The following is a 17,494-nucleotide window of genomic DNA, read 5'->3' as shown; positions in this document are numbered from 1 at the left end:
TTTTATATTTAAAAATATTTTTAAACTTTTTTCTTTTTTCATGTCTAAATATTAACATCTGTTAATTTATTTTATATATATTTTATATTTTTTATAAAGGTTAAAATGGTAATATAGTAATGCCTGTTGATGTGTTTAACGTTAAATTAGTGACATGGTGAGTTTACGTTTGGACAATTTTCCTTTTTAAAAAAACTCTAAAATTTATTGAGGATACGTGCTGGATAATATAGCACGGTTATCTGAGTTAAGTGGGAAACGGTTAGTGCTTTGGGAGAGTAACCAAGCAGGTGACTCGTAGTTGGGCGTGGGAAGCGGTTGGCAGAGGCACATCCTCACCGCTTTCGGTCTTCGACCTGATACGGCCACCCGCTCACAGATAATAGCCAGTTGCGTGGGGCCTACTCTTCGATATCTCTCTCTCAATTTTCGCTTTGAAACGGGTTGTTCTGCAAAAAATATAAAGGGACTGTTGATATGACCAACCCAAACCCGTCTTTCCTTCTCTCTCTCCCCCTCAGCACGGCAATGTAGGAATACTTTCCCTCCCTCCCCCAATCCTCTCTCTTTCTCCCTCCCTTCTTCTGTTCTTCCCTCTTTCTCTCTGTTACCTGTTTCTCTTTGTTCGTTTTTTTTTTAATGTTTTATCTTTCTGGGCTGATGGGTTCAGGTGGAAAAGCCTCGAGAAAGATCTGATGTGCTTGCTGGTGGATCATAACTGCCATGGTTTCTCCAGAACATAAAGGTAAGATTTTTGAAGCATGGGATCTGTTGATCTTTGGTTGTGTTGATTTTTCCCCTTGTGTTTTGCTGTGTTTTTCTGTTTCTGGCCTTCTTGGACTTTTTAATGATCGTACGGAACTGTCATTTTGGTTGTCACATTGATCTAGGGATCTAGATGCCGTCGAACAATTGCAAATGTTCTTGCTTTTTTGTGGGATTATACTGTTTATTCGAGATGGGTTTTGAAAGGTTTGGGACTCCAATGCTTTTTTCCTGTTTAATTTCGTGTTTCTGTTGTGATCACTGCTTTTTCTTGTTCGATGTTGTGAATTTGTTCCGCATCAGCAGTTGGGGTTATCTTAAAAAAAGGGGAAAGTGGAAATCGTAAGGGGAAGTGGAAAAATTCCAAGCTTCCCATGTGGGTTGTGCTTATCTAAGGATGATGCTCTAGTTTTACTTCCGTGGGGTTTTGATTTTGCTTAAAGGTAGAGGGAAATCATTTTGCTTTCCCTACTTGCATGTTGAAAATGTTATTTTTATTATTTTTTTGATCAGTAACATAAAGAGTTTGAACCACCTCCAAACTGTTCCAAAAATGTACATCACTTAATTTTGTGAAGCATATCATTTGTGTGCACTTGCCACATGGAAATCAGAATATATACATTTTAACAATGTTTTAGTAACATATGATTTGTTTTTGTTCATCTTACATGGAAAATGTAACAAACAATAATATTTCTATTCTGTTTATCTTAACGAGGTCCATATTCCTTGCAGAAGCAATGCAAAAAAACCGTGAGGCATCCATAAGATGCCTCCAGAATAAAGCATTCTCTTGCAACCTACAAGAGAATGGGAACTCAGTGGAAGGATTTCCTGAGACCAAGGATGAGACCAGTGTTCATCCTAGAGGTGGTTCGGTGGAACCAGACAATTCATTAAGCAGTGAGTTCTTTGCACCTCCAAGTGAAGTTTATCATAGACCTATGTACCAACAGGACTTTTATATGTGGTCAAACTTCCATCCTGACTTCCAAAAGGCACAGCAGAACCAATGGAATGCCTTCGAGAACCATTTGTACTCCATGAATCATGAGTACCCATTTCCTGTCGATAACAGATATCAATATGCACCCTTCAAGATGTACTCTCATGGTTATCCGTATGAGTTCCAATTCCAAGAATTTCAGTACTTTGTGGTCATAGACTTTGAAGCCACTTGTGACAAGGAAAAGAATCCCCATCCTCAAGAGATCATTGAGTTCCCATCTGTTCTAGTGAATAGTGTGACTGGACAATTAGAAGCTTCCTTTCAAACATATGTGCGACCTACACTTCATCAACACTTGAGCGATTTCTGCAAGGAGCTTACTGGTATCCAGCAAATTCAGGTATGCTTTGCAATTTGTGATCCCATATTTCATTCAATTTACACATGAATATTAAACCCGTGAAATATTCTGTTATCTATCAAAAGAAAAAAAATGTTAAACCCTTGCAACAATATACCCTTGATTCCCATTTTCTATTATTGCATTTCTGGTAGTATTTTTCAGTACAAGGCAGTGGACTTCATTCTATAGCATCATTGATTACAAGATCCAGAGCTGTTGTTTTTCTATTTACTTTTTCCTTTTCAAAAAGGCGTAGTATTATTTGTAATATATTTATATGTATAAGAGCATGTAGAAGATATTCAAAAGCATGTAAAGTAGTAGTTTGAGATCTTGTATGCCAAGCTGCTATAGTGGGATAGCAAAAAACAGAAATATGTGGTTTTTACTATTTAAAATAAAGAAGCATAATAAACCAATGCTGGTAAAAAAAGAAGCATAATAAACAAAGGATGAAGGTTGAACTCCATTGGAGTGGACTCCTTGGAGTTGATAACTATGCCAATTCTAAGCTCTTTGATATTCCCTGCAAGAGCTAGAGGCAGAAACAAGATGTATGTAATCATGTAGCCTACTTATTAAGTAATGTCTTTGGTCTTGCAGTAAAGGAATGATAAAGTCCCATCAAAGAAACCAGCACAACTCTCTCTCGAATGTTTAGCTTTGAGCAAAAGTGGGGAACTACATGAATTTTCATGATTTTTTACCACATAAGATTCTTGCACCAAAGCATCACTAAGTAAAGCTGTTCATAAAATGGAATAAACCAACCAAACCGGACTGATCCGATCTGAGGTGGTCGGTTCTAAAACGAAGTTGGCCAGTTTTAGTTTGATAAATATTAAAACCCAATGAGTTGGTTCGGTTGCCAGTTATATCCCCATAAATCGAATTGAAACTGATCCAAACTGAGACCTATATCTTAGACTGACCACAGGTTTCAATCAATTATTCAATCCACTATTTTATTTTAAGAATAATGAGAGTGAAGTTCCAACTTGACTTTTGCTCAGTTAACTGATGAAAACGATTTGAATTAAAAAAATTCAAAATTGGTTTTATGCCATTATCGGTCATTTTCAGTTGGCTCAATAATCAACCCAACAATGTCAGTTTGGTTGGCACAAATAAGTAAAACCGAACTGAACCAATCCATGTACAGTCCTATCACTAGAGGGCCGTTTGGTAACATCTGGAATTGCTAAACTGAATGAGATATTGCTTTGTCTTTTGGTGAATTAAGTTACTAGTGAGGTTGTAGGTCCCTTAATGACTGAAGCTGCAGTTGATTGATTATGACACCTTTAAATATTTTATTGTTTAATTATTTTATCGACTAAAAGATGAAGCAATTAGTCATTTATTTTAGCCATTTCAGCAATTATCAAACAACTTATAAGGGTCTTGCTGAAACTTCACCTTAGATCCAAAATCCACCTTGTAATTAGATCATTTTCATAAAAGAAATATAGGGCTTCTCTGTTCCTTTTAACAATGAAAATTCTGCATGATGACCTTACCACCCTATTGAAAGTTTTTTTTTATGCCATTTGATCCAGTTAGTTATTAGGTTGGGCATGGATTTCATACCTGCATATGTTATTAGGTCTGGATGATATCCAGGTCCCCATTTAGTCAAATTACTATAACAATCCAGATTGATTTGAAACCAAAACATATGGCCTAATTTGAATGCACAGCTTTTCCATACCAAATAGATTTTTTTTTATCAGTAAAATGAATTGAGGTTTTATCATGAGAAGGGGAGTTCATTCCAGACTGTTGGAACGAAGACCAATACTAAACATAGTCTATAACTTTTTTACTGATAAAAGAAAACATAGTCTATAACTAATAGTCTTAAGGAAAATGGTTAATAAAATTTGAATTCCAGTTTTTTTTTGTAAGTCGACTTCAATTCTACTTTTTTTCTTTCTGCTTCTTTTCTTCTTTACTCTCTTGCTATGAATCAAGAAGTGACTGATCTATGCTTTCAAATGTTTAAGAACCTAAATGATTTTGTTCCGCATGGTTTCCAAACAGGCCCTTTATGGAAGCTGACAATTTCGCAGACTTGATATTGATTAATGTAAAAGTTCTCTTTCCTGTCCTTTCCAGGTTTTTATTTGTTTATTTATTTATTTTTCATTATATTAGGATTAATTTCCTGTTTATCATTTGCAAGATTTCCCGATTCCTGAGTGTTAAAACCAAAAGGTGTTAGCAACACTTACTCCAACTCATTCCGGAGTGCTTTCTTTTCTAACAAGTTGGTGTAATTTGTTCAAGCCAGCCATAGACAAAACATGTGAATGATTTTAGCAGTCAAAGTTGAAATCGTTCGCATTTAACATGGAGACACAACCTCAAGTCTGCTGTTATGATTCAAATCTTGTCAACTGTATTTTCATCTGTGAGACCTACTTGTACTTTTATCTTCTTCCTCATTAAACTAGCTTCAGTAGCTCAGCTCAAGTTTTGTAGCACACTCCTCTAGTTTCTAGAAGATAGATATAGATACATGGTCTTTTTAGTTTGCATGAAAACAAATCCTTGTTTTAGTTATGGGGGGCGTCAATTGGGCAACTGGGTCCCCTTTAGAACCTAGTTTTGTATGGCCTAGTTTAACTTCTTGTAGTTTGAAGATAAGACTTGAAAGAGGAATAATGGTAAGGTGAGCCATTGTTCTATGGGTTTTTGGCAAGTTGACCTACTGACCCCATTTGCGATTTTTCTTGGTGGAAGTTCTAAGTAAAATCATGCTCAAGATAGAAACTTTACCTTTTTTCATAAAAAACTGTGAGATATAAACTTTACATTGATTAAATGCTTTCAAGAAGTAAATAGGGTATCTAAGGTTACACTTCTACAATTTTCTGGTAGCATGAATATTTTTGCACCCATAGGCAAGGTGAATAAGGGTGAAGTAGCGTCCATTCTCCTTAATGTCTTGTGGGAGGGAGACAAACAAAAATAAGAAATGTATTTTTTTATCAATAAGTAAAAGAAGAGTTGCATAGCATTTATGAACTAAACTAAAAACTGATCAGAATATTATATATTATTAATAAAAGAATCTAGAGATGACTGATATTGTATTATGAATAGAATGATTTGATAACTTATTTAAGACTTGAACCTATGATTTTTTAGTAAAAATATAACATTTAAGCCAACTTTACTACTAGATGAGTATTTCATTTATTCTGTTCGGACATTGTTAGATTTGATCAAATCAGACAGGATAGATCAGATCCATAATTGATTCTGTTATAAAATATTAATGGATTGAATTCAGATTTTTTTAATTAGATAGAATTTCAATTTTGAATTTGGTCGAACAGATAAATGTTTTCTGCTCCATCATGGGAGGGATGTTGGATGGGATCCTAAGCTAGGAAACATGGTGCTATGCTGACATAATTGATTCTGTTATAAAATATTAATGGATTGAATTCAGATTTTTTTAATTAGATAGAATTTCAATTTTGAATTTGGTCGAACAGATAAATGTTTTCTGCTCCATCATGGGAGGGATGTTGGATGGGATCCTAAGCTAGGAAACATGGTGCTATGCTGACATGCTGCCTTGTTGACTTGGTTACTGTGGTTGAATTTCTATTTCAATAGATTTCAGAACAATCAGTTCACTCTGCAAACTTGACTGTCTCTTCCAAAATTTTATTTATTAGTAAATGACAATGCTAGCAAATGTGATCTTAATATATCCCCTAGATCAATGTCCTTCTCAAAACATCCTTTAGCGGTGAATTTTTCTTTGTTCTGGACACTGGTGTTTATAGTGTACAATAAATTTATCATTTGTGTTCTCAATGTTTTATCCTTCCTCCACTATAATATGAAATCAGCTCTGTTCTTGTGGGCATAGCTAGGTACCTTTAAAGCCTATTTCAACTGTACTTTTTTGTTCCAGGTGGATAGAGGTGTTCCTCTAAGTGAAGCTTTACTTATGCATGATAAATGGCTAGAAGATAAGGGGATTAAACACACCAACTTTGCTGTGGTGACATGGTCAGACTGGGATTGTCAGGTGATGTTGGAATCTGAGTGCCATTTTAAGAGGATCCGGAAGCCACCTTACTTCAACAGGTAAAAGATCCTGATGCTTCTTGCTCTCTTCGTCATTGAGAGCTTTCAAATGGTTTTCCTATTAAACAGCAAAGAAGAATTTCAAATGGATTTACCGCTTTGGGATTTCTGTGACTAGATGGATCAACTTAAAGGTTCCATTTCGTGAGGTATTTGGTGCGGTTCGATGTAATCTAAAGGAGGCTGTGCAACTGGCTGGCCTTGCATGGGAGGGTCGTGCTCACTGTGGCCTTGACGATGCCAGGAACACTGCCCGGCTTCTTGCCCACCTCATGCGCTGGGGCTTCAGATTCTCCATAACCAAGTCTCTGATGTGGCAGCCGCCTGACCGCCCATTGACATGGCAGCAGTCCCCTGACCGCCCCTTGGGTGCTAACCATCATCCACTCAAGCTGAAACAGCCGCTGGTGCCCCTTGTCCAGTACCACCCCTCACATGTGGACCCTGGGAAGGAGCGACAAATTTACTGTTTCTGTGGAGTAAAGAGCAGCAAACGCATGGTCCGGAAGCCTGGGCCAAAGCATGGGAGCTTCTTTTTTGGATGTGGGAACTGGACTGCCACCAGGGGCCCCCTGTGCCGATATTTCGAATGGGCTTCATCTTGACCAAAGAAACATGACTTATTGTTGAACTTGTCCTAAAGTTTCACTCAGCATCTCTTTAGGAGTGGAAGTTTAGGAAAAGGAGAAAAAAGATGTTGGTAGTCACCTGTGAAAGCAAATAAACCCTAGCTGCTTTTTGGGGTTGCTACTGCTTCTTTACAAAAAATGCATATAGTATAGTAGTCTCAGAACTGTCTCTCTACTCAATGCCTCTAAGAAGTCTTGTAGGGAATGGGAGTTCTAACATGTAAAACTGACTTCTTATTGACATAAGAGGAAGAAGTGGGGAAATGGGAGATACTCCTTCCTAGGAGGAGTCTCTACATGCTCAGACATGCTTAATTATGTTAAATAATCTGTGAGATAGGACAATTTGTTCCTTTTTAGTGCTTTTCCCATGGGAATCATCGAGTGTGTCACTGCTATGCCATCGTGTGTTGTCAAACTGTTCGATGTTGGTTCCTTGTTGGATCAAAATGGGAATTCTATATAGTTTCCATTGGAGAATCTTCAAGGGAGATGATCTACCTAGCAGATATAGTTCTGTAAAACTGTTACTGTATGACATTCTGGAGGCTGTGATCTAAGTAGACAAACACTCAAAAATCACTGGATGATTGTAAACCATGTGATCTATGGACTTCTTATTTTAAAGTACTGACCCATTCTTCAACACCCGGATACATGCATGATGGATCTCACCCCTGGTGGACATGAAACAGAAAATGAAAGATGTATTGGCTTGGGGCATCGGGTGTTATGATATGGCCCATGCTTCTATTTAAGAATTGCAAGGATAGGATCTGTTACGTTGAAGTGTCAAACCTTTTAAAATATGCATGTATTGGTGTGTTTTTCTGTTAATAACCTGAAGGCCCTAATTTCTACTCCTTATTTAGTGTCAGGGTTTAAAGTATCATGTACCTAGTACTACTCTCGTCCAAGTACATTTAGGGTTTGTTTGTTTCTTTTTTACTCTCATCTCTTAGGAGAAACCATTGAACTTTAAGAGAAATATGGTTGTTTGTTTCTTTTTATCTTTTATCTTTTAAAGTATGATCATACAACTTTTTGTTTTTCAATGATGTTTCAAAAAAGACAAACAAAAACTTTCATATATGGGGTCAAAATGGATATTTAATAATTTTTTGAATTCAGAATTTGGAATAACATTTTTTGCATTCAAATTTCAAAGGAAAGAAAAGTTCACCGATACTAATATACTTCTTAATGTAATTATTGCACTTTTAGATATTAAGAGTTCAGAGCCAATGAATGGTCTCTTAACTTCAGAGTTCTAACGGGATCGGGTGCATTAGTGCTGGTATGATTATCCTTTAATTTTGTTGAAAAATTCTCATATTTTATTTTAATTTTTGAGAGATTTTATTGTATAGCTCTTCAAAATAAATTAATAAATAAATGCCAGGAGTTTTGTGATATTCATTTGTTTTAAATGTTAATAAATTGTGTATTATATTTATTGATAAAAAATCCTAATAAAAAATGGATAAATCTCTTAAACTACCCTTTTTATTTGCAAAATTGATTTATTAGACCCTTAGAGTATCCACAATTGACTAGCTCTACCTTGTTAGCATCCGTTACGTGTAACATTTAAATTTTTTTAAAACCCAATACCTCATCCATTTTCTTTAGACAGACAGCCCTTATTTTGACTGCTTACACCCTGCCAAATTCATCTCATCTTCACGAAACTTCCACTGCTCCAGTTAGATCGCCACTGCAAGCCTCTTCTTCCAGAGAAAGTCCTTCTCCGGTCCCAAAGACAAGGGTTATTTCGGCGTATTCGAGCTGCAGAGGAAGAGATCCGAGTTCTGTTATTGAAGATCCCCTGAGCGCACCCACAACCACCATTTGACCTCCACCACCACCATCGGCGGCACCGCCATTCTCTTTCTCCCACACTATGATTGATCGATCACATGCACCGGAATACAACACAGACCCGTCATTACTGAGTGCTAATACATTAACGGTAGACTGATGTTTCTCCAGTGTTGCCAACAACGAATGCTTCTTGTCGGCTGGTAACTTACTCCACACCTTAATTTTCTTGTTGGCTGATCTAGTGTGGACGAACCCATCATTGGACAAGGCCAATGACTTGATCGCGTCGTCGTGCGCGCTCCCTACAAACACTTGAAGTCGGAGGTTTGCCAAATTTTCAACATCCGATCCCATGAAACGGAGTAGAGCCGTGAGCCATCCCTAGATAGAGCGAGTGCTGAAATGGTGTCGACGTGATGAACCCATGTGCATATTTTGTGCCACCGCACTTGAACATGGTTCTTAGATGGGAAGAATCGCATAACGTGGTCACTGAGGGTGGGAAGTGTGGCCAACCGCCCGTACCTGTACTTGCCTTGGTGGGTCTCCTCGTTACAAATTCTCCATACATTGATCTTGTGGTCCTGGTGGGCGCTGAATAGCTGGTCGCTGAAGATCACAAGAGAACTGTGCCCTTGCCGACAGCAACCGCGTTGTTGGTCTGAGACGTCTCTTGGGCATCAGCGTCAGCTGTTGGCATGGGTAAGTACCGTGGCTTCCCCTTCGTTCTCTCTCCCTGTCTCCCCTGTTTCATCACAGACCCCTCTCTCCCCTGTTTCTCCATTGATATCGGCGTCTTAGCCCAAAGACTTCCCCGCCCTCGACCAACATCGATACTCCTTCGTTCTCTCCGGAAAACCAGTCCAATTGAGATGACTCTCTTACATAATTCAATAAAAGTAGTGGAGGATAAATTTGACATTTCGTTTATTTCTGTTAGACGTTATCGTTTTTTAGAAACAGTAAGACAGTTAATTTCACAAACAGTAAGAATATTTTAAGGGATTTATCCTAAAAAAACAGTTTCAATTGAATGAAACTCTTGATGGACCATTTTTGTGTTTTGAGATTATCAATACTTAGATTCAGATTGTTGATTATTATAAAAATAAAATAAAAATCAGATTGTTGAAAATCCCATGAATTGATGTAGGCATAATGCACCATGGGTAGGATCTATCATATGAGTTTTGGTGCCATCGATCAACCCCCTGACAACAAGTTGGAGTGGGCTCCCTTCAAAGCGTGACCATAGTCCATCCCCTCCGTGCATTGGGAACATGATGCTCTGATGGGGATTGGGGGAGCCAATGCCGTCTCCATGACAACATGGAGCTTCAAGGCTCGAGGAGTATCAACTATCAAAAGTGGGTTATTTTGGAGATGCCCGAGTTGAATGCAGAAATTATATGAGGTGAGGTGGTATGGTTTTCATATTTATTAATGAACTGAATCTGCATAATAAGAATTAAGTAGGAAACATACTAAAACTGGATAGTAATCTCTTAACTCAGAGTTATACATGGGCTACAACCTGGCAATGCAGCAATTGTTCATCTGTTCGTCATGACTTACTGTTCGCCGTTTCGAAGACTGTCCCACATCCAAAAATTGCTACCTCACAAACTCCTTTAACTAATGCCAGACCAACGGATGATGAGCGATAATAAAAGTTGCGTTTGGGTGGAAATGGGTTCCCACCTCCGTCTGATCTGAAGATGACAAGAATCGCGTTTGAGCTCAGATTCGAATTTTTTTCTATTTTATCTTACCTGGCATTTCTCAGTTGAAAACATTCTGACCTTTGGTTTATTAAAATTTTCTTATCGATGGGTGAGAGCTCAAGAGCGATTATTGTCATCCAACATCAGGAGCTGGTGGAAACCCATGTCCACCGAAACGCTGATTCTTATCATTGCTCGCTTACAGTGTGTGAGTTTCTGTAGAACAAACCCTCTACGGAGTTATAATTTTTCCGATGTGGGAATCCGCCAACAGGTCTTGAATCTTCGATAAAACTCAAACTCCAACTGCCCAATGGCTTAATATAAAAATACTGCAGAAGGTGAGCTCAAGTGCGCTTCTTGTTATCCGGTAATGAACTTACAATCGCCCAATTTCTCTGAACCGAAGACCTTTACTATCGTACTCTGTTTTGTTGAGAGTTGACTGCCTGACGAGGATGGACTGGCGCATCCCACATCGGAAGTATATAGAATAAGGAAGTCCTTCTTCAGCACCATTACCAAAATATTTATACAGCAATGATAAGATCTAGCGCGTCGGTGGATTTGGGTCATCGCCTCATCCTGATTGAAGAATTACTCAAGCTCACATGAGCTCGATTGTATTTTATATTCACGCAATTTTAGACGTAGAGATGAACCGACCGCGGGTTTGCCTTATGGATTCGGTCAAAACCATGTTTCCAAGCGTTTGAAATGATTTTTTTTTGGAATATAGCGGGGCAACTTTTGGGGTTAATATCAATAAAAAAATAATTTTAAAAAAATTAAAAATATTTTAATTTTTTTAAAATAATATCTGTTAAGGGTAAAAATATTGTTCATCTTTTTTCTCTTGCAATCCATTCACGGGTGTTGCCGCCTTTGGCAATGCCTCCGACAACGTTGTCGGAAGTGGGTGGAGGCAAAGGCGGCGACAGTGGTGCTGGTGGTCATTCTTCTGTCCAACGCCACCACCTCCACCCACCTTTGCCTCCGCCTTTGGCAACGTTGTCGGAGGTGGGTGGAGATAGAGGCGGAGCGACGACATTGGATAGAGGAATGACCATCATCACCACTGCCATCGCCTCTGCCTCCGCCCACCTCCGGCGATGTTGCCAAAGGCAAAGGCAGAGGTGGAGGTGGGTGGAGATAGGCGGAGGCGGCGGCGCTGGTAAATAAATTGCAAAAGGAAGAAGATGAACAATGTTTTTGCCCTTAATTGATATTCTTTTTAAAAAGTTAACCTATTTTTGAAATTTTTTTAAAAATATTACTTTTATTGATATTAGGGCCCTAAAGTTGCCCTTATATGTTATAATCCCTTTTTTAAGAAAAACGGTGTCACACAATGTTTCTGAACCATTGCTGATCCAGACGGTAGGACCGTTTGGCCCAGAAACCTTCCAAACAACCGGTTCCGTTTCACCCCTAACATGTTTTTGGGTAAAAAAACCGTTGACTTTGTTAGAAAATCGCTGACCCTGGTGGTCGAACTGTCGATTCATTTGACCCGGATAGTGGTTCGTAGTTTAAGAAATTGCAAAGAGGGGAGTCTGAGACAAGTACTCAGATCTGATATCAAGAGAGAGAGAGAGAGAGAGAAGAAGTTGTAGAGAAATCGAAGAAGAAGAAGAAGAAGAAGAAAAAGTTGTAGAGAAATCGATCTTAGATCTGAGATTCGAGAACTCATGATCATATCTCATATCTCAGATCTGTCATTTGCACTGTTACCGCTGTCGTCATCGTCGGTGGGTGTCAAATCATTCTCCTCCTCTTCCTTCTTCTTCCCTCCTCCCTCTTTCTTTCCTTCCTTCCTTTCCTTTCTCTCATTTTCCTTTCTTTTTTTCCTTTATTCTTCCTTCCTTTCTTTCCTTCTTTTCTTCTTTCTGAGTCGATAACAGACTCTCTTCTCCAGTTCTCCTTTCTCATATACAAGACTACAAGTATATAACTATTTGCTATTTTGCCCTAATGTCACGGGGATAATTGTTGGGGCCCCGTGCGGCACTCGAAAGGGGCGAGTAAGCCTACGCAACAAAACAAACACATACAAAAAGGCAACAAGATGGAATGCGAATAATCAGTGGCAAGCACAAGCACACAATACAGTGTCAAGGGGATCTCGTGCTTAACCTTTACACGCTTATGAACTCACTCGACTACCTACCTCCCCTCAAAGAGTACGTTAAGCTTTTGGGGGAGTGACAATAAGAAACATCAAAAAGGTGGAAAAGAATACTACAATATTACAATAGTGTCATCGGCAATCCCCCATACAAACGCACATGCATTGTCCACCCATGGCACACACTTGGACGCTAGAGTGGCGGTTGTAGGCATGGTGGTTGGCACTTGAAGGCGTGGCGAAGAGAACACTTGTTACAGTCTCCCCCACTCAATTCAGTCTTCGTCCTCGAAGACTATCTTCAGTTTGAGGCTTGAACTTGCTGTTGGTGAAAGAAGGTTCTTCGACTGCTCCACGAACTGGGTTTCTTCCAAGGCCCAGATAGTAGGTTGGGTAGGTTGCTAGTGGATGTTCTTGATGGTGGGAAAACCTATGGCTAGTCCCTAAGTTAAGTCCCTGCTTGGCTGCTTCAAGGTAGGATTTTGACTTGTTCCTGATGGTGGTAGGAAAGTTGGTGGCCAAGACTGGGTCAAAATGGTATTTTGGATTATTAGCATATTGGTTCCCATGCATTTTTCCCCAAGGGTGACTCACAAGGCTACTACGGAATTTATCTCGAGGGATGATGTGAATGTGGTCCCTAGATGGCTCGGATGGCACTCGCTCTCCCCGATGGTTGTGGTAGTAGGCGTGGGCAAAGTTTGATACGGCCTTGGGTCTTCTGTTGGGCCCACCAGTTGTGGGTGTGTCCGGCTTCTGCTGCAACGGTGGCTTCCACTGCTGTTGTTGTGGCAGCACTGGCAATGACGCTGACTTCTTCCCAGAGTTGTTGCGATCACTTCCTGTTGCAATGGTGGTAGTTGTAGATCTCTCTGCCAACAATGGTGGAGGGTGGTGTTGGAGTTGTAAGGCAGAGACATGCTTCTTCTTGGTGCTGGCGGTGCCGATCATGTTAGCCATGCAAGATGACTGCTCGTCCAAGATCATCAGGGTGTCAAGGTGAGGCGTCGGTGCAGCTTTGGCCTGTATATTGAAATCATCTATGTGGATGATAGAGAGGTCAATCTCTCCATCCCAGGTACCGAGTTGTAGTCTTACTCGGCGGGTCATGCCTTCAATAGGTTTGGCACCTGTGTTAACTGCTTTGAGCCAGCCAGGCTCTTTGGAAATGGCCAAGTTTAATCTCTTGGCCTTTACAATGGATATGAAGTTGTGAGTGGCCCCTGTGTCAACTAGGGCCCTGGTTGGCCTCCTGCCGATGGTTACATCAACATACCTTAGTCCTCTTTTGATTGAGGAGGGTTGTTTAGAGGTAGCCCCTTTCTTCTTCATGGCATTGAAAAGTTGGAGGGCACCCACTCTTGGCACCTAGGTATTTCGTTCCCCATCACTCTGCTCATCATCACTTAGCTTGGCAATGAGGGCATTCAGCTTTGCTCGCTTTGGAAAATTTCTGGTAAAGTGCTCCTCCCCACAAATGTAGCAAATGGGAGGATGGCTTGGTCTCCCTTGATATCTGTTGTTGTAGTAGCTTTGACTTCCTTGTGGCTGCTTCCCCTTGTGGTGCTCGACTGGTTTGTGGTTGAAGGGTGGCTTCTCTTTCGGGGGACTGGGTTGTCTATCTCCCCCACTCAAATGTGTGGTACGTGGGCTGGCTGGTCTGCTTCCTTCGTCATCTGACAATCTCTGTTCACTAAGTTGTTTGAACACGGCCATGGCGGAGGCAATGTCCTGAACATTGCATCGTTGGAGCTCGAGCTCGGCCCAAGGCTTTAGACCATCCATGAAGTTGAACAATAAGTCCTTGTCTGACATATCGGTGACTTCTAATGTGAGAGCTGAAAACTCTTTGACATAGTCATGGAGGGAGTCGTCGTGCTTGAGAGTCTTCATCTTGCGACGAGCGAGGTATTCCACATTCTCTGGGTAGAACTGTCTCTTCAGCTCTCTTTTAAAGTCAGCCCAGGTACGGATAACACACGTACCACGTTCTATATCAACACACCTTCTGCGCCACCACAACATAGCGACATCAGTCAAACACATAGTAGTAGTACGTACCTGAGTCATTTCATCAGTCGCATTGGCGGCAGCAAGGTACTATTCCATTTGCCACAGGAAGTTGTCAAGCTCTCTTGCATTGCGGGTTCCCGAATAGGGGGTTGGCTTCCTAATCTTGATGTGGGAGGGAGTATGTGTAAAGGAAGTGCTGGTTGGATTAGCGACGGCCCTCTTCAGGATTGCACATTCTACTTTGAGCTCCTCTAATTGAGCTTGGGTGTCGGAGGAGGAACATGCAGCGAACTTCATTGAAGCCCACTCCGCTTTCATTTCATCTAGTTGGGCCTGGACGGCCATTGATGTGGAGGTGCTTCTTCTCCACGTTGCCCACTCGTTCTTCATCTCATCGAGCTGGGCTTGAAAACTACCAAGCCTGTCTTGGACCTACGAGTTGGAGGAGCTTGCTTCTTATTGGCGCGTAGTGCTGCAAATTTGCTTGAGCGTGCCATTGATTATGTCTCGGACCTCGTCCATGACTCCACTCAAGCGACCTTCAATCTCGACCAGTGTGTTGTCCATGGCTTCCATGTTTTGATGCAGCTCGTCTATCGAGTCTTGCATCTCACCTACGGTGGCTTCACAACGTAGCATGCGCAACTCAACAGTTGCATGCTTGTTGGAAGATTTCTCACGTTTGCTGGGCTTCGGTTCCTTGTCCTTGCCGATGTCATCGGCGGGCACATCATCGGCCTCATGGGCTGTGGAGAGTCCATGCTCGATCTCCACCACAATGTCCTTATTGTGCTTCATGTTGTCACTCACGTCGCGGGTTGAATGGCTTAAGAGGAGCTCCTGCTCTGATACCAACTATCACGGGGATAATTGTTGGGGCCCCGTGCGGCACTCGAAAGGGGCGAGTAAGCCTACGCAACAAAGCAAACACACACAAAAAAGCAACAAGATGGAACGCGAATTAGCAAAAGGCTATTTGTATTGCAATAATCAGTGGCAAGCACAAGCACACAATACAGTGTCGAGGGGATCTCGTGCTTAACCTTTACATGCTTATGAACTCACTCGACTACCTACCTCCCCTCAAAGAGTATGTTAAGCTTTGGGGGGAGTGACAATAAGAAACATCAAAAAGGTGGAAAAGAATACTACAATATTACAATAGTGTCATTGGCAATCCCCCATACAAACGTACATGCATTGTCCACCCATGGCACACACTTGGACGCTGGAGTGGCAGCTATAGGCATGGTGGTTGGCACTTGAAGGTGCGGTGAAGAGAACACTTGTTACACTAATGCAAATTGTCTGAATCGTTTGACTCGGACAATCAAACCGCTGACCCGGAAACTGGTAGCTAGAACGGTTCTATTTCTGAGTCAGATTTTAAAAGCTTGGTGTCACATATGGAAAGAAAGACATGATATTGAAAAAGCTTATGGTCGAACTTTTTTTGGTATTCGGTGCTATGCGCTATTAATAATTTCTCCCTTGACCCTTTTTTCCTCAAAGTGCTAGTTGCAGGATTTAATTCCATGTTAACGCTAGAACAAACCAGATAATACATCAACGAGCCAGCCCTCAATTGGTATTAATAATAAAAGAGGTGATAATCAGGTGGTATTAATCACAATTCATAGGGTGTTTTGATTGGTCAAAACTCTTATGATCTTATAGTATCAAAGGTTTTCCTAAAATTTAAAGATGTAATTTGAGTTTTTGAATTTCAACCCTACCTTCTAACCTTAACAGAATAATAATGAATATAACATTTTTTTTTCAAGAAAAATGAAAAACAATTACCTTTTAGGCAAGGAGCTGTGAGTCGGATTGCCTACGATTTTTGCCCTCCTTTCAAAAAGAGTTGAGAGGGCAGAGATTAGAGGGAAAAGCTGTCGTTTGTCTCCATTGTGCTATTGTCGCTACCTCCACCGTAGTGTGACGGTCTAACACAGGCTTAGCCTTGCCTACGCTAGGCAGGCTTACATTAAAGACATGCCCGTCATTTTTGCCTGTAAGATTTTTGGAAAAACTGATGTCATCTTCAGGCAAACCACCAGAAGCTTAACATACTCTTTGAGGAGGGGTGGTCAACCTCCTTGGGTGCCTAACCTTGGCACTCCTAGACCTTCATCCCCTTGCGGGGCGGCCCTGGTTAACGACTAGCATGGCTACCAGGGTTCCTCATGGGCGCACACTTGCTCATGGGGATAGTGTTGGACCGGCACTGCATTGCTGATACTCAAGGGAGGCTTGGCATACGGGCTTGGCTCAAGCACATCCCTTCACCACGCCAGTCCCTTGCCCAAGCTGAGTGAGCTACCCCGTTGCCCTTGGCGCACGAGTGTGTTCCGGCCCAAGCGGTTGCCTATCATCATGGCACACAGGTGCCTGTCATCATCAGCATACAGGAGACCCATCACATTGGTGCCAAGTCACCTCATCGGTGCATGGTCGCCTTGCATTATGGTTGTCCCCCTTTAGCACGTAAGCGGCGCCTCCCATGGACTGGTCTGAACTAGGAGAGTGCCCCGGCCATTGGACTTGAGGTCATGATCCAGTGCCACTGACTTTGGTGGAGCCATCCCATCGGGCAACTCCTAGCCTCTATGCGTTATAAAGGCTTGTTCTGGCCTGCCTTGGCCAGGACGCTGCACGGGTTCTTCCGCTGTAGAACTACCCCCGTGACAGTTGGTATCAGAGCGATTTGGCCAATTGCAGTTGCAGTTGGTTTTCAGCAGATTAGCCCAGAGCCAGTTGAAGCGGTCATTTCAACAAGCAGCATTTTGTGGGGTGCGGTCCCTAGGCACTTCCACCCAGGATCGAGCAGATTTCAAATCAGGCCTGGCAAGAGGCCATTTCTTAGTCCATATCCCCATTCCAATGACACTAAAACAGCTTCCCTTGTGGGGCAGATGCATGGGTTGTTGTCCTCATGCGCGGGCA

The 17,494-nt window shown here is 41.3% G+C and overlaps 1 protein-coding gene, 1 non-coding gene and 1 pseudogene across 3 annotated transcripts; 2 read left to right on the top strand and 1 right to left on the bottom strand.

The window, feature by feature from the left end:
* Positions 1 to 217: 217 nt before the first annotated feature.
* Positions 218 to 7,239, top strand: LOC148845259 (uncharacterized). Of its 2 annotated transcripts, XM_088953445.1 has the most exons (6): positions 310 to 530; positions 671 to 745; positions 891 to 972; positions 1,504 to 2,117; positions 6,055 to 6,230; positions 6,349 to 7,239. In XM_088953445.1, the coding sequence occupies exons 4-6, from the start codon at positions 1,509 to 1,511 to the stop codon at positions 6,833 to 6,835; spliced, it is 1,272 nt and encodes a 423-aa protein (XP_088809571.1). In that variant the 5' UTR covers positions 310 to 530; positions 671 to 745; positions 891 to 972; positions 1,504 to 1,508; the 3' UTR covers positions 6,836 to 7,239. The 2 variants fall into 2 exon arrangements, with proteins under 2 accessions (XP_088809570.1, XP_088809571.1); XM_088953444.1 differs by lacking the exon at positions 891 to 972 and having other exon boundaries at positions 218 to 530.
* Positions 7,240 to 8,397: 1,158 nt separating this feature from the next.
* On the bottom strand, positions 8,398 to 11,492 carry LOC148845257 (uncharacterized; annotated as a pseudogene).
* Positions 10,342 to 10,425, top strand: LOC148845258 (small nucleolar RNA snoR114). Its single transcript, XR_016102734.1, has one exon. It is a non-coding gene; the product is annotated as a small nucleolar RNA snoR114 (small nucleolar RNA).
* Positions 11,493 to 17,494: the final 6,002 nt, after the last annotated feature.

This window comes from Nelumbo lutea, chromosome 7 (assembly GCF_056320005.1).
Source record: "Nelumbo lutea isolate HS-2025 chromosome 7, American lotus-T2T, whole genome shotgun sequence".
Taxonomy (NCBI): Eukaryota; Viridiplantae; Streptophyta; class Magnoliopsida; order Proteales; family Nelumbonaceae; genus Nelumbo; species Nelumbo lutea.
This window is presented reverse-complemented; position numbering and strand designations above follow the sequence as displayed.

What these genes read in the sequence shown, in the direction of transcription:
- LOC148845259 (XM_088953444.1), top strand. Translation starts at nt 724, where the DNA reads ATGGTTTCTCCAGAACATAAAG. An exon ending in GGTTTCTCCAGAACATAAAG is followed by an intron (nt 746 to 1,503) that starts GTAAGATTTTTG and finishes TATTCCTTGCAG; the next exon opens with AAGCAATGCAAAAAAACCGT. An exon ending in AAGCCACCTTACTTCAACAG is followed by an intron (nt 6,231 to 6,348) that starts GTAAAAGATCCT and finishes TTCTGTGACTAG; the next exon opens with ATGGATCAACTTAAAGGTTC.